At 55.3% G+C, this 15,406-nt stretch overlaps 3 protein-coding genes across 12 annotated transcripts in view; 2 read left to right on the forward strand and 1 right to left on the reverse strand.

The window, feature by feature from the left end:
- Nucleotides 1-4,559, reverse strand: part of DGCR2 (DiGeorge syndrome critical region gene 2) — a 48,785-nt gene extending 44,226 nt beyond the window's left edge. For 5 of the 10 annotated variants that reach the window (XM_059675822.1, XM_059675821.1, XM_059675826.1 and 2 more), the window contains exon 1: nucleotides 3,543-3,894. In XM_059675822.1, coding sequence (XP_059531805.1) covers nucleotides 3,543-3,894 — 352 coding nt within the window. Of the gene's footprint in view, nucleotides 1-3,542; nucleotides 3,895-4,175 lie in introns of those variants that run through there. The other 5 variants (XM_059675829.1, XM_059675827.1, XM_059675830.1 and 2 more) reach the window with 2 other exon arrangements.
- Nucleotides 3,862-11,082, forward strand: TSSK1B (testis specific serine kinase 1B). Its single transcript, XM_059675832.1, has 2 exons — nucleotides 3,862-3,991; nucleotides 6,779-11,082. The coding sequence occupies exon 2, from the start codon at nucleotides 7,861-7,863 to the stop codon at nucleotides 8,989-8,991; it is 1,131 nt and encodes a 376-aa protein (XP_059531815.1). The 5' UTR covers nucleotides 3,862-3,991; nucleotides 6,779-7,860; the 3' UTR covers nucleotides 8,992-11,082.
- A 43-nt stretch (nucleotides 11,083-11,125) lies between these two features.
- TSSK2 (testis specific serine kinase 2) lies at nucleotides 11,126-15,123 on the forward strand. Its single transcript, XM_059675833.1, has one exon. The coding sequence runs from the start codon at nucleotides 13,693-13,695 to the stop codon at nucleotides 14,797-14,799; it is 1,107 nt and encodes a 368-aa protein (XP_059531816.1). The 5' UTR covers nucleotides 11,126-13,692; the 3' UTR covers nucleotides 14,800-15,123.
- Nucleotides 15,124-15,406: the final 283 nt, after the last annotated feature.

Consider the following 15,406-nt stretch of genomic DNA (forward strand, 5'->3'; position numbering starts at 1 on the left):
CCCATATGCTGCTCCAGTGCTGTGGCCACTTCTCGGCTCACTGAGGCTTTATCAGTTCAACATACCCAGCCGGTCCCTCATGGCCATGGGGAAAGAACCCTGACCTAGGAGCCAGGTCCTAGTGGTCTGAATCCCAGCTACTCTGCCCTCCAGCTATGTGACTTTATACAAGTCACTTGCCTCTCCCAGCCAGCTTTCTTCATCTCAAGGAACACAGCTCCAGTCCTGCTACATCACCTATAGGCCGGGGAACTCAGCCAAGACCATGCTCACTCAGGAAAGGTTAAATGTTTTCTCAGCTAAGTATGGTGGAGTCACACTGGACAGAGCTATGGTTAAACCCATGGCATGATTTTCTTTCATAATTAATGCTTAGAAAAAAACAGTATTAGAAATCAGCAATTGATGTTGCATTCCCTGTATAGATAAAGGGTCAGGGAGATGATACTTCAGTCAATGGCCCTAAATGCCCCTGTATGTTTGTCACCCCTCAGCAGAGATCCCCAACCTTTCTAACATCGCGGGGAGACAATGCACATCTTCATTGGTCATTATGGTTAACCACAGAAGGAATTTGGGGAGAGGGCTGGTTCTATCCCTCAAACCAGGGTATTCAGATGGAAAAGGCTTCAGAATCCTGGTGAGCCACTGGGTCCATCAGAAGAAAAGCGGCCTAGGTCTCCACAGCAGGGGTTAAAGACAGGACATACATAAGCCCCTGGGAAAGGTGCACAATGGAACCAGGCCAGACTTCTAGGACTGAATCTCATCTCAGCCACTTAGCTTGATGAGCTCTCTGTATTCCAATTTCCCTATCTGTAAATGGAGCTAGTAACAGTGTCTACCTCACAGGGACCACCTGAGAGTTAACTTAACACGTGTTCTTACTACAAAAGCTCCTGGCATGTAACACATCCTCGATCAAGCCACATCAGACATGCATTTAAAATAAACTTTGGCGAAAGGTCAAGTCCAGCACTCTTGTGTTGCCCATTGCCCCACTCTGTGAAAGGCCTGCATCAGAGAGGAGCCAAAAATGGCTTGGTCCCCGTCCTCAAGGGTTCCACCTGGTAGAAATCAGAAGACACCCTCCTGCCTACTTGCCTGCCTCCCTCCCATCTGGAAAACAGGTTCTGACAGGTGCCCTCCTCACACCCGAGTATGGATCTAAGTCAGGATTCCAATAGAAGGAATGCAGGCTACAACCAAAGAAGCACCCCCTCGAAAATGCCAGCCAGCAAACCTCTGCTGGGAAGAAAACACAGCACACAAGAACATATGACCCAGAGTGAGACTTGCCCTTGCTGCCCAAACAACGTCAGGGAGCCAGTTGGAGTCCCCCAATTGTCAGGCAAGTCAAGATACCACTGGGGCCGCTGCAAACTTCTAATATGGAGTGTCATGGAGTGGAAAAGGTAACTGCTCCCTCTGCCACAGGTGCCTCCCTGCCCCAACTCAGACCGAAGTGTGGTGTCTTCTGTGAAGCCCGCCCCTGCTTCACAAGTACAAAAGGTTGGCCATCTCTGACACCTGCCTAGGCCAACACACTTAGTAGACCGATTTACACCCTGACTCTTTCCACACCTAAAGGGCACTCCCAGAGGAAGGCGTTTATTCTCTCCATTTGAGCATCCCTAGGAGATGGGCAGGTATCAAGCACTCAGACGCTTGTTGAATTACTGCTGGCCAGTTGGCAGGATATGTGAACAGACAGGAAAGGAGTTGGGGACATTGGTCACCTCTATCATCCAGGTAGGAGATGCTGGACCTGGAACCAGAGGCACCCCAAGGAAGATAGCATGCATGGTACACACATGGCTTCAGTCCAGTGACCTAATGTGCAAAACTGGGACCCACAAGCCAGAACAGGATGATGTCTCATCTTTCTACAGGTGTAGACTTGTGTTTTTGTTGTTGTTGTTTTAATATATATTTTTACTGGTTTCAGAGAGGAAGGGAGAGTGAGAAAGAAACATCAATGATAAGAATCACTGATTGGCTGCCTCCTGCACACCCCCTACTAGGGATCGAGCCCACGACCAGGGAATGTGCCCTTGACTGGAATCGAACCCGGAACCTTTCAGTCCACAGGCCGATGCTCTATCCACTGAGCCAAACCAGCTAGGGCTAGACTTGCTTTCTAAAGCACCTAATCACAACACACAATCCATTGGCTCTCCTCCCCAAGAGCCCATACAGTACCCTCCTAGATAGGTGGCCCCTTTCCTGGCTTCCTTTCCTACCAAGGCTATCCCAGAACCAGTCATCCTGCTGCCCATAGAACAGCAAAAGCAGTGAGCGACCAGCTCTACTCAGGGAGCCCAGAGAAGTATCACTGGAGAGACTCCAGGCTGAGCGTGGGCCTAGGGCAGGGGTGGGCAAACTTTTTGACTTGAGAGCCACAATGGGTTCTTAAACTGGACCGGAGGGCCGGAACAAAAGCATGGATGGAGTGTTTGTGTGAACTAATATAAATTCAAAGTAAACATCATTACATAAAAGGGTACGGTCTTTTTTTTTTTTTTTTTTAGTTTTATTCATTTCAAACGGGCCGGATACGGCCCGCGGGCCGTAGTTTGCCCACGGCTGGCCTAGGGTCTTGGCCACTAGATAGATAGATAGTCAAGAGGTTCAGTGTCTAGGGTGGGAGCCTGGCTAGGGCAGGGTGGAGGATCAGCCGCATACCACTGTGCTTCCCAGCCTGCCTTTACCCGCTGAGGCCTGACAGTGCTCACAGAAGACAGCCCTGAGCACTTCCACCTTCACTGACTCCCCCTTCCTGCTCCTGGCTACCTGGCCCCAGTTGGCATGTGTGCGGGAGGCAACCAATTGATGTGTCTTTCTCACATTGATGTTTCCGTTTTTCTCTCTCAAATTAATGGAAAAAATAGCCTCGGGTGAGGATTAACAACAACAAAAAGTTAAGAATCATACTTTTTGCCCCAGCTGGGTGGCTCAGTTGGTTGGAACATCCTCCCATACACCAAAAGGTTGCAGGTTTGATTCCTGGTCACAGCACATACCTAGATTGCAGGTTCAATCCCCAGTAGGGGCGAGGATGGGAGGCAACCGATCAGTTTCTTTCTCTCAAGTCAATAAAAACATATCCTCAGGTGGGGGTTAAAAATTAAAAAACACACACACACAATTTTATAGTTAAAGGAAATCATACTTTTCAACTGCATTGTTATAAAAAATGAATGCCTATAATGTGTACATTACATTCTCTTTCATCTAAAAGTTCGATTTTCCTGCTGTTTTGAGAAGAAATCAAACATTTTCACGGACTCCTAAATGCACTTTGGGCCCCCAGCACTGCCTCTCCTCTTCCTATTAGATAAACCAGCCCTGAGTTTGGGGATTTTAATTTCTTGCTGCAGTTCAGATGGGTACACCAGAAACAGAGACTTAAAAATTCTCTGGGACCTTCTAGCTGCCATGAATGATTCTGAACCCGCACCACAGGCTTTTTATAGAAACACAAGTTCCACGGGAGTTCTAAAGGCACTTAATCATCACACACAAGGAGCAGTCCTGAGTACCTGCCACTGTCCGGGCTCCCTGGACTGCGACACACCTGAGGGGCGGCGCGTCCTCGGCCCCAGGACAGACCCGCGCGATGCTGGGCGGCCTCCTAGCACCACCTCGGGTCCAGTCTCTGGGCTGAGTCCTTCTCATTGTCACCGAGTGACCATGAGCAACACGGCTACTGCTCTCTAGCCGCGGGGTTTCCAGGACTGAGACGCTGGCATCAACCCACTGCTGGGAGGAAGCAATGGGAACCAGGTGCCTCCACGAGCTGCCCTCTCGACCTAACCCCAGCCTAGCTCCAGCCTCTGGATCAGAAACGAGGGCGCAGCTCCTCCGCGAAAGAACTCCATCTCTCGCTTCCATCGACCTCAAAGCAGGTAGTGGCTCCACGGACGTGGACCCAAAGGCCACCGCCCCTAGAACAAAGTTTCTTGATGTACGAGGCGCTCGAGCCCACCAGGTAAACTCACAGCATGGTCCCGGGGGTGCACGGTCCCGGGAAGGAGGACGCGGCGGACCGCGGGTAGGCCTCGGCAGGCGTCCTCCCGGGACACGGCCCCACCGAGCGGAGGGAGGTCCGGGGCGACCCCGGCCCTGTTCGCCCCGCCCCCGGCCGCCCGCCCCGCCCCCCCCGCCCCGCGCACCTGGTCGCAGCGGCTCGGTGACGGTGAGCACGAGCAGGAAGAGCAGCAGGAAGGCACCGCTGTCTGCCTTGGGCACCATTTATCCTCCGTTCATCGTCCCCGGGGCGGCCGCGTGACCCCGCGGGGAGGCCGAACCGGGCCTGGCTGAGGGTCGGGGGGCCGGGCCGGGGCCGGGCGTGAAGAGGTGGCGGGAGGGGGCTCCGGCTGGGCCGCCGCTGCCCTGGGCCGTGGGTTCTCGCGCACTCTCGGCTGCAGCCTGAGGTTCCGACCGCAACCTGAGGTTCCGACCGCGGGCTCGCGCGCACTCTCCGCCGCAACCTAGGGTTCCGACTTCGGCTCCGCGCAAGATGGCTGCCGTCCTGTTCGGCTCTGCGACGCCCTGCCTCCCGCCCCCGACGCCGGCGTCAGCCAATTAGCGCCAAGGAGGGGGCGGGGCCTGGCGCTCCCAATGCTTGCGGTCCTTGGCATAGCTGGGGCGGGGCCTGGACAGTAGTGCCCGAAAGGGGCGAGGCGTAAGGTCGGGATGGGAGGGGCAGGCCCGGTGGGAGGGCGGGGCTTAAGGGGTGAAGTGCCATTGGCTGAACAGAGAGGTGGGGCTCGGGGGTGTAACCTGAGCCGAAGGGCCGGCCCTAGGATCTTAGGGCGCCGGGGCGGGACCGGCGTTGGGACCAAGTGGACAGGACACAGAAAGGGCGGGGCCCAGTGAAGCCGGGAAAATGGGGAGTGGCCCCGGGGTGGGGGGCAGGGTGGGAGGGAGCCAAGGGGGACGGACACAAAGGGTCTCACCCCTTGCACATCTGCAGCCCGAGGTCCGGTCCATGGCCCAAGAGTGGGCCGGAAAGTGGCCTTTCCAGAAGGGCTGCGCCCTGGCTGAGTGCCTCCGTTTGTTAGAGCATCCTGCCGGGCACCAAAATGGTTAGGGTTCGATTCCAGGTCAGGGCCCAAGGATCAATGTTTCTCTCTTTCTCTCTCTCTCTCTCTCTCTCTCTCTCTCTCTTCTTTTCTAAAATCAATAAACATATCCTCGGGTGAAGATTAAAAAGTAAAAATAATTTTTTTAAAAAAAGGACTGCAGCCAGAACCGGTTTGGCTCAGTGGATAGAGCGTCAGCCTGCGGACTGAAGGGTCCCAGGTTCGATTCCGGTCAAGGGTATGTACATTGGTTGCGGGCACATCCCCAGTGGGGGGTGTGCAGGAGGCAGCTGGTCGATGTTTCTCTCTCATCGATGTTTCTAACTCTCTATCCCTCTCCCTTCCTCTCTGTAAAAAATCAATAATATATATATATATATATGTATATATGTATGTGTGTGTATATATATATATATATATATATATATATATATATATATATATATATATATATATATAAAGGACTGCAAAAAAGGGATGAAGAAAACTGTCAGGACCCAACTTTGAGGAGGTGGAAAGGAGGATCGATGCTGTCAGGCACAGGTTGGTGTGGCTTCACTGGTAAAGGAAGTAGTAGCCTAAAGGAGTATCATGCATACCCCCCACCCTCCCGCCATAGATGTGGCTCTGGGATTGAGCTTCGAGCTATGAACCAGGTGGTCATGGTTTGATCCCTGGTCAGGGCACATGCCTGGTTGCAGGCTGGATCCCCCGTAGGGGATGTGCAGGAGGCAAGCAATCAATGATTCTGTATCATTGGTGTTTCTATCTGCCTTCCTCTCTGGAATCAATCCTATCCTATATAATAAAAGGCTAATTAATATGCAAGTTGTCCCCTCCACCAGGAGTTCGACTAACCAGAGGTGGGCCTGGCCCACCAACTCCCCGTGGCCCCTCCCCCATGCAAGACGGGGCCTCTAGTAAAAATTTATTTAAAAATAAAAATAAGGAGTCATTTTAGAAAGATCCTGTAGTAAAGTTGGCCTCTGGAGGAAGGGCCCTGCCTACACAATGGGGGAGTAGGAGAAGGAACGCTGGGCACATCAGACCAGATCTGCATAAAGCCACTGGGGACAATGCTCTAAGTACTGACTTCATAGCTGTTATCTGGAACAAGGAGACTATGGGAGGGGACCCAGCGGATAAGGTGTTCTCAGTAGGAGAGAGGAGCAAGCTGTCCAAAGGACAACCAGCCACGCACACAGGACCTGGCACAGGGTGTCAGGGCTGGAAAAGAGGGTGAAGGGCCAGTGTGACTCAGTTAAGCATTGGCTGTTGCAACAAAAAGTACCTGGTTTGACTCCCAGTCAGGGCACATGCCTGATTTCGGGTTCAATCTCTAGTTGGGGTGCGTGCCAGAGGTGATCAATCAATGTTTCTCTCTCACATCAATGTTTATCTCCCTAACTCTCTCTCTAAAAAAAAAAAAATAAAAAATAAACAAAAACGTTTTTAAAAAATAAAAAGAGGCCCTAGCCGGTTTGGCTCAGTGGATAGGGCGTCGGCTTCTGGACTGAAGGACCCATCCACTTCCTCAGGGTGGATATAGCTAAGGTTCAACCCAAGACTAGGCCAGACCTGCCTGCTCCTGCCCCTCAGGGTGTGGCCCCGAGCAGGTGCTAGACACACTCCACTGCTGGCAGAAATTGGTCCCTGTCCAATGCTGACCTCTCCACTTGCACCATCCTCAGGGAGCATTCCAGGAGCAGCTGATGGCACTCAAGGCAGGATCAAGGTCCAGCTTCTGTCCCAGCCCCAGATCTGCCCTAGGAGCCCAGACCCCCAAGAAGGAACACACAGCCAAGAGCAGAAATCCCTGCCAGTTGTCCCCACCAAAGCCACTATCAGAGAAGCAGGCTGGCAAAGCTTTGAAAGAGGAAAGTTAAGTCCAGGGAGGTGAAGAGTCCAGCTAAACCATTCAGGAGAGGGCAGAGTTCTGGCTTCCTAAAATCAGAGACCCTGGGCCTGGAGTCTTGGCCCCACCTGATTCACCTCCATTCTTCACCCTGCTGCATGGCCCGCAGGCCACCTGTGTAGACAAAGGCAAGGACTTCCAAGACTGAAGGGGGAAAAATCAGGGACGTTTCTCCCCAGCTCCTTGCCTGTGGGTCACTGTGGCCTCTACCAAAGGTCACTGCCTCTCTCAAGGTCACCCTCTCTGCTATCCTTCCCAGGCTCCAATGATCATCCCTCCCTTTCTCCAGGAGTGTGTGACTACTGTTGGTGTTTCCTACACTCTGCTCCCACCTTTGTAAGTTATGCCCTTATTATACCCTCAGACTGCCCCCAATTGGAGTATGTCCTGTTTTCTGCTGGGACCTGGACTGATACAACACCTGCCCTGAATTTCCAGGATTGCAGTCACCAGCCCCACCACTGGCCAAGCAGTCCTAGCTCCACATTTGGAGGCATGGGTAGACCAGGGTGTCCCCACAGCCCCCTGCTACCTCCAGTCCCAGCCAAGTGTGAGGTCAGTCTCTGTAGGCATTTGGTCTGCAGCCTACTGGCCAGCCTTCCAGGATTCTGAGTCCAAGGGGCTCAAGTCAGGACCTCACTACCCCAGATACTCCTCCTTTATGACTTCACCCACTGAAGTCATCTGGGAGACAATGCTGAACGTTCCACCCCAGAGTCTGGGCCTCTAGGAGGCAGGGACAGCAGGCCAGGCCAGCCTAGAGGACTATCCGTCCACAGTGTAAATGAGGACACTGCTGGCCCATGTCTTGCAGGGATGTAGAGGGCAGCCTCAGAGGCACTGGGTGCTCCTGGCACCATGGATGATGCTGCCATCCTCAAGCGACGAGGCTATATCATGGGGATAAATTTGGGAGAGGGCTCATACGCAAAAGTCAAATCCGCTTACTCTGAGCGCCTCAAGTTCAATGTGGCGGTCAAGATCATCGACCGCAAGAAAGCCCCCACAGACTTCTTGGAGAAATTCCTTCCCCGGGAAATTGAGATTCTAACCATGCTAAACCACCGCTCCATCGTCAAGACCTATGAGATCTTTGAGACATCGGACGGCAAGGTCTATATTGTCATGGAGCTTGGGGTTCAGGGTGACCTCCTTGAATTCATCAAAACCCGGGGAGCCCTGCACGAAGATGATGCTCGCAAGAAGTTCCACCAGCTCTCCTCCGCCATCAAGTACTGCCACGACCTGGACGTCGTCCACCGAGACCTCAAGTGTGAGAACCTTCTCCTTGACAAGGATTTCAACATCAAGCTGTCTGACTTTGGTTTCTCGAAGCGCTGCCTGCGGGATGATAGTGGCCGACTGGCACTGAGCAAGACCTTCTGTGGGTCGGCGGCATATGCGGCCCCCGAGGTCCTGCAGGGCATCCCCTACCAGCCCAAGGTCTATGACATCTGGAGCCTGGGCGTGATCCTCTACATCATGGTCTGTGGCTCCATGCCCTACGACGACTCCAATATCAAGAAGATGCTGCGCATCCAGAAGGAGCACCGCATTAACTTCCCGCGCTTCAAGAGCCTGACCAGTGAGTGCAAGGACCTCATCTACCGCATCCTGCAGCCGGACGTCAACCGGCGGCTGCACATCGACGAGATCCTTAGCCACTGCTGGGTGCAGCCCAAGGTCCGGGGCCTGTTCTCTGCAGCCATCATCGACGAGGAGGGGGAGAGCTCAGGGGCCCGTGAGCCCTCAGGTGTCCATGAACCCCCATGGGTCCCTGAGCCTGGCTCTGACAAGAAGTCTGTCACCAAGCTGGAGCCCCAGGAGGCACAGTCTGAGGTGAACCCAGAGTCACAAGCCAAGGAGGAGATTCTGCAAGAGGTGTCGAGGCCGTTGGATACCAGAAGCCCAGCCCCTACAGAGGGGCAGCCGAGCAGGGACACCGTGGAAGGGGGCCCCCTGAAGCCTCCAGACACACACACCTACTGAGCCTCTCACATGGCCCAGGGGCGGGCAGGGAATGAGGCAGAGCTCATAGCTTCGAGCCTGAGCCAAAAAAAAGCCAAGGGACAAGCCATTGAAGGAAGACAGTCCCGGATGAGCCGTTATTTTCGTTTCTTTTCCCTCCCTTTGAACTTGGTAACCCACATGGTAAAAAAGCAATAAATAACTATATTAGTGCAGATCGTAAGGTGCATGTCTTTCCCCAGCTGACTGCGGTCGTCTAAGGAGAGGATCCATCCCACCACACCCCAAGTTTGGAAAATATATCCCAGTGTGCCCAGCCATGACCATGACCTCAGGCCTTCAACCAGAGCAGAGAGCTGAGTGCGGAAGATGCTGCTTCAAGAGGGAGGCTATGAGTGTGGTGCTGGGGGAGGGGGGACATGGAGAGCACAGGACCAAGGAGGGCTGCGTGTACAAGGCTACTGGTGGGGAGGGGCCTGCGGAGGGCAGATGCACCAGCTTCTCAGACTCTCTTCATCTCCCCACCTTAAAGGGCAACTTAGTTTTTCTGCTTGGTCCACCAGGGCTTCTCCGTGTCCAGCAGGCCCCCAGTTCTCAATGGCGCCGAGTCACCCCACCCTGTGGCCATTCCCCCAGCTCAGGTGAAGCAGGAGGCTCTGCTGGACAGCCCAGCCACACTCCAGGCCACATGTCCCACAGCTGTGTGGCCTGGATCTCACCCTGTTCCCCTCCTGTCCCAGTCTGTCCCCAGGGGTGATGCTCCCTGCCAGAGTAGATAAGCTGATACTGGTAAGAGACAAGACAGGTGTCCTCACAAGGCATGCCTGACCTCTGTGGCATCTTTGTCCCATAGCAGGAGCAGGCTTACAGGTAACATCACCAACCACCGTGCTTTGCAGGGCCCTGCTTGGCCTTTTCTATGCAGTCCTCACCTCTGCTGTGATGGCCCTTTCTCTTCCCGCTCTGCACTCACTGACTCCTTGTGGACCTGCAGGGTTAACACACCAAAAGGGCAAGAGCCTCAGACTCACCCCACCCCGACACCTCCGTTTTAGGAAAACCTGAACCCCAGCCCGCTGGGAGAAGTGAGACCCCGTCAGTGTCCCAGACCTGCCCTCTGCAACCCTCCCCATAGTTAGTCCAATGCTCTGCCTGGCTCCGCCCTCCCCACAACCCCCTTTCCCATGGTATTCTCATATGCCCTGCCATTGCCTCCCACAGCACCCAGTCTGGCTCCCTCTGCTGAGGGAAGGATCCTAGTGTCTAGCCTTGGAGGTCCTCCCAGGTCTGACCCCTTCCTGGCTGCCCAGCCTCTTCCCTCACCCCTACCCCCCACCCCCCACATACATTTTATAATCATCCCTGCAAACCTTGTCTCTCTCTCCAGGCTCAGCTGAGGGGCCATGGCCTCCACAAGGCCTCCTGGGGGCCCCTACAGCACTCAGCAGCCAGCCACTGAGCTCTACCAAGCAGGCCAGTGAGTGCCCAGGGTCCAGGTACAGAACAGGCCTTGAGTAAGACTGGAGCAGTCCCCCAATTTTTTAGTGAGAACTGCAGGCTCCAGGAGCCCAGCCATGCAGCTTGGCTGATGGTGGAGGGCAATTACAGAGTACAGCTGAGTGGGACTGACATAGGGACATCCCAAGAGACTCCTGAGTCGCCTCCTCTCGGTCCTCTCTGCAGCCTGCTGCATCCTCCAGGCAGCGGGCAGTGTGCGGCAAGAGGGCCTGGAGTCTCACTGCAGCCCAGCGAGGAGGTGAGCCTGGGTAGGAGGGGCTGCAGGAAGGAGCACCTACTGTGTGCTTTGCAAGTGGGGAAACAGCTCAGAGAGGGGAGACTTCTTGACTGAAGCCACACCTCCCCAGGTGGCCTCACTGGGCTCGACCCTGGCATAGACCTCCTCAGTGACTCTTTCACAAAGGTTTTAGGATCAAGACCCTCAACATGGATGCTGTGTTGCCCTGACCGGTTTGGCTCAGTGGATAGAGCATTGGCCTGTGGACTGAAGGGTTCCAGGCTCGATTCCAGTCAAGGGCTTGTACCTTGATTGCGGGCACATCCCCAGTAGGGGGTGTGCAGGATGCAGCTGATCGATGTTTCTCTCTCATCGGTGTTTCTAACTCTCTATCCCTCTCCCTTCCTCTTTGTAAAAAAAATCAATAAAATATATTAAAAACAAAAATAAAGAACACGGATGTTGTGACCCACAGTGCTCGCTCCCGTCCCTGCTCTCTCGCCACATCATGTGCACTAGCGGTCCTTGTCCTCCTCCTCCTCCACCTGGCTAACTCCTAAGACCTCAGCCTTCCCAGCCTCCCCAAGTCCCGTCCCCAGTTCTGTCCTCACAACTCCATGTTCCCAGTATCAAAGCACAGTCACTACTGGGCATTCCCATTCATTGGTGGGACACTGAACCTCCTGGGCTTCAGGAAGGCCTAAGTCCTTTCTAGTTCACCAATGCATCCCAGCACCTGGAACGGACCTTCAAATGCCTATGGGGTGAATGGACAAATGGGGGCCCACATTTATGGAGAAAACCAAAGCTCAGAAGTGACCTTCCCAGAGTCTACAGGTCTCTGACCCACAGGACTGCCGGTTGAGACTTCCGCTGGAGGTCCTCTGGTCCAACCTAACACTCTGCCCCCAACACACCAGGAGTCCCTGCCTCCGCGTGCACATCTTGGGCAAAGCTGCCTGCTCCACATCCCTGCATGATGCTGAGACCTGCCTCCTCCATCACGTCTTCCAAGAACCAAAGTAGCCCCACTGTCCAGAAAAGAGCAGGGTAAGGGGCAGAGAATCCACAGCATGGGTGCATGGATCAGTCAAGAATGAAGACATCCAGGAGCACTCCGGATAGAACATTTGGGGCACAGGAGAAAGTGGGGGTGGGGTCATCCTCACTCAGCTGTGAGGACAGAACTGGGTCCTGGCCTGCATATCCTCACAACCAGCCCCTGCTGGGACACAAAGGAGTGAGTACTGGTCAGTTAGGCCAAAAAGATCCCCCAGGAGAAAGGGAGCCCCAGGGAGGCCTGGCTGCTGGAGGGCAGTCACCACTGGGCTCCTCCTGCTGGGACCAGTCATTCCTGCCTGGCGCCTGGACTCTGGCTGTCCTGCCACTGCCATCTTCCACATGGACCTCCAGACACATGGTCCAAGTGCATCCACAGAGCTGTGTTCTGGACAACATGTTACACCTGCCTGCCATGTCTTGCCCCTTATCACCTGGTGGAAGGAGCGGTGTTGATCCTCTGCATGCCGGCTCCACTGTCAGCCCCTGACCATCCACACAGAAGCAGGTCTTCCTTCGTCTCCCCTGAACACAGAGTACATGGCACACCTGTCCTGACAACTTGCTACGTGTGGGCACGGGATGCCTGTGACAGGAAACCAATGAACAGCAGGGCTTTCAAACTACCTAAGGCGTATACCGGAGGCCACATGTTCCAAAGCAGAACTCCATACACGTGCCCTGAAATAAGGTTTTCACATTGTTTCCAGGCGCAAAGGACAGTTTCAGAGATGCAAACAATGCTTTCCCAGGGTTCCAACAGCTGCAACGTGCCAGTCCTCACAAAGGTCCACACTGACATAATCCACCCAGGTGCTTGCTCCTAACAGGGTGCTGGCTCTCAGCACCCCAGAACCGCCAGCACCCAGGCTCCGCCCAGGCCCTGCCCAATCACTGACCAGCACACTGGCCCGTTGTCTCCCTCTGTCGCCCAGAACCCCCAGGCCCACCCTAGTCCAGCCTCCTATTGCCTGGTCAAAGGTACTGGCCTCCGCTCGCCCCAAAGCCTAGTCTCTATGCTGCCATCGCAAAATGTGACTTGGGCCACAGCTCTTCTTGCCCTGCGCCCTGCAATGGCTGCCCATCCCTCAGGGAAGAGCCCCCACTTACCTTTTCCCTCCACTCCCTCCTGTCTGTGGGACTCAGCCATTCCCAGAACAAGCCCTCTCCTCTCTCAGGCTCTTTCCTACCTGGATGCCTATCACCTCCTCTACCTGACTCTCAACCCATCCTCCAGGCCTGCCCCAGTCCTCAGAGCACATCTGCCAGTCTGGGGCCTGCAGCATCCCAGAGCCTGCCTGGCCTTCCACCCCACACACGTCCTGCTCACTACAGCACTCACCCACCCAGCCCTCTACCCCAATCAGAAGCTGCTCTTGTCCACTAAGCTTAGAACCACTGCCAGCCTGGCCAGACCAGAGCAGTCCCTCCCAGACACTGCCAGTTCTGAGGACACAAGCCATAGATGGAGTTTTCTTCACACACCCAAGAAGCTGCAGGAAACTAACCCTAATGAGACAGGAACTAACCAAGGGTCAGTCCCGACAGCCAGGAAAGGAAAACTGGCATTCCTGGGCAGCCCCCACCTTCGGCCTGACTCGTGACAGGGAAGCCCCGGCAAGGAGGAGCAGGGACGGTTACCACAGTCCTAGGTGCTGGCTCCCTTAAGTGGGTGGGGAGTAGGCACTCCTGCCACGCCAGCTGGCTTCCAGGGTTCCAGGGGCCCTGTTCCCCCGGCCCAGTTCCCACTCCCGGCTGCCTGGCTTTATGACTTCACATGCTGAAGTCACGTGGAGATAATGCTGAGCATTCCACTAGTCCAGGGCAGCCCAGCCAGACGGCTCCCCACACTGTAAATGAGGACAATGCCTGCTGGCCCACGTGGGGAGGGGATGTAGAGGGCAGTGGCGCCCGCCACTCCTGGCACCATGGATGATGCTGCGGTCCTAAGGAAAAAGGGTTACATCGTGGGTATCAATCTTGGCAAGGGCTCCTACGCAAAAGTCAAATCAGCCTACTCTGAGCGCCTCAAGTTCAATGTGGCGGTCAAGATCATTGACCGCAAGAAAACGCCCTCCGACTTTGTGGAGAGATTCCTTCCTCGGGAGATGGACATCCTGGCGACTGTCAATCATCGCTCCATCATCAAGACCTACGAGATCTTCGAGACCTCAGATGGGCGAATCTACATCGTCATGGAGCTTGGGGTCCAGGGCGACCTCCTCGAGTTCATCAAGTGCCGGGGAGCCCTGCATGAGGATGTGGCACGCAAGATGTTCCGCCAGCTCTCCTCCGCCGTCAAGTACTGCCACGACCTGGACGTCGTCCACCGAGACCTCAAGTGCGAGAACCTTCTCCTTGACAAGGACTTCAACATCAAGCTGTCCGACTTCGGCTTCTCGAAGCGCTGCCTGAGAGACTGCAGCGGGCGCATCATCCTCAGCAAGACCTTCTGTGGGTCGGCGGCATACGCGGCCCCCGAGGTCCTGCAGGGCATCCCCTACCAGCCCAAGGTCTATGACATCTGGAGCCTGGGCGTGATCCTCTACATCATGGTCTGTGGCTCCATGCCCTACGACGACTCCGACATCAAGAAGATGCTGCGCATCCAGAAGGAGCACCGCGTGGACTTCCCGCGCTCCAAGAACCTGACGGGTGAGTGCAAGGACCTCATCTACCGCATCCTGCAGCCGGACGTCAACCGGCGGCTGCACATCGACGAGATCCTCAGCCACTCGTGGCTGCAGCCCCCCAAGCCCAAAGCCATGTCTTCCGCCTCCTTCAAGAAGGATGGTGAGGGCAAGTATCGGGCCGACTGCAAACTGGACACGCGGCCAGGCTCATGCCCCGAGCACCGGCCGGAGCACCGGCCCGAGCACCGGCCGGATCACAAGCTGGGGGCCAAAACCCAGCACCGGCTGCACGTGGTGCCCGAGAATGAGGACAAAACGGAGGACAGGCTGGCCGAGACCTCCAAGGCAAAAGAACACCATGTCTGCGGAGCCGGAGCCGAGGTGGGGAAGGCAGGTACCTAGGGTGCAGATGGCTGGGGGGCGTGGTGCACAGTGGCGCCCACGTAAACTAAGTAGGCAGGTAGGAGCTGAAGAAGGCACAGGTGCAAGGAACAAGTAAAATCTGTCAATTAAACCACTATTTTGATTACGTGCTATTAGCTTTCTTCTACTTGGTAGCAAAGACATTAATGACTAACCAGCAAATAAACCACAAAGTGTAAACAAGCATTGAGAGTGCCCCCTGAGGCGTCTTTCTCTCCAGGACTCGGCCAACCACCCTCCGTGCGGCGCAGCGTCTCCAGCATAGGGGTCCAGGGACCGGGGCTCAGCACAGGTTCTCACGGGGAGGCCTGTGGACAAGGAGATTGCAGCCATGGACCATCTTGCCAGGCTCCCACTGGTCTCCCTGACTTGCCGGTGCCCAGAGCCTCCAGGGTGCGCCAGGTGCATTGTTTCCCCCACCTCGGGTGCAGCACAGCGCTCTCTGACCCCATCCCACTTCCTCAGACAGCCCTTCCTCCAAGTTTCCCTCCCCCTCCCTCCCCTCGCCCCTGGATGACCCCCTTCATCCTCCAGGCAGGCAACCCCAGCCAAGACCTCTGACCTGCACCCCCTCCGCTGCATCCTG

The sequence above is a fragment of the Myotis daubentonii genome, chromosome 19, assembly GCF_963259705.1.
Source record: "Myotis daubentonii chromosome 19, mMyoDau2.1, whole genome shotgun sequence".
Classification (NCBI taxonomy): Eukaryota; Metazoa; Chordata; class Mammalia; order Chiroptera; family Vespertilionidae; genus Myotis; species Myotis daubentonii.

Excerpts from the sequence above, each read along its gene's own strand:
- TSSK1B (XM_059675832.1), top strand. The coding sequence starts at position 7,861 with ATGGATGATGCTGCCATCCTCAAGCGACGAGGCTATATCATGGGGATA.
- TSSK2 (XM_059675833.1), top strand. The coding sequence starts at position 13,693 with ATGGATGATGCTGCGGTCCTAAGGAAAAAGGGTTACATCGTGGGTATC.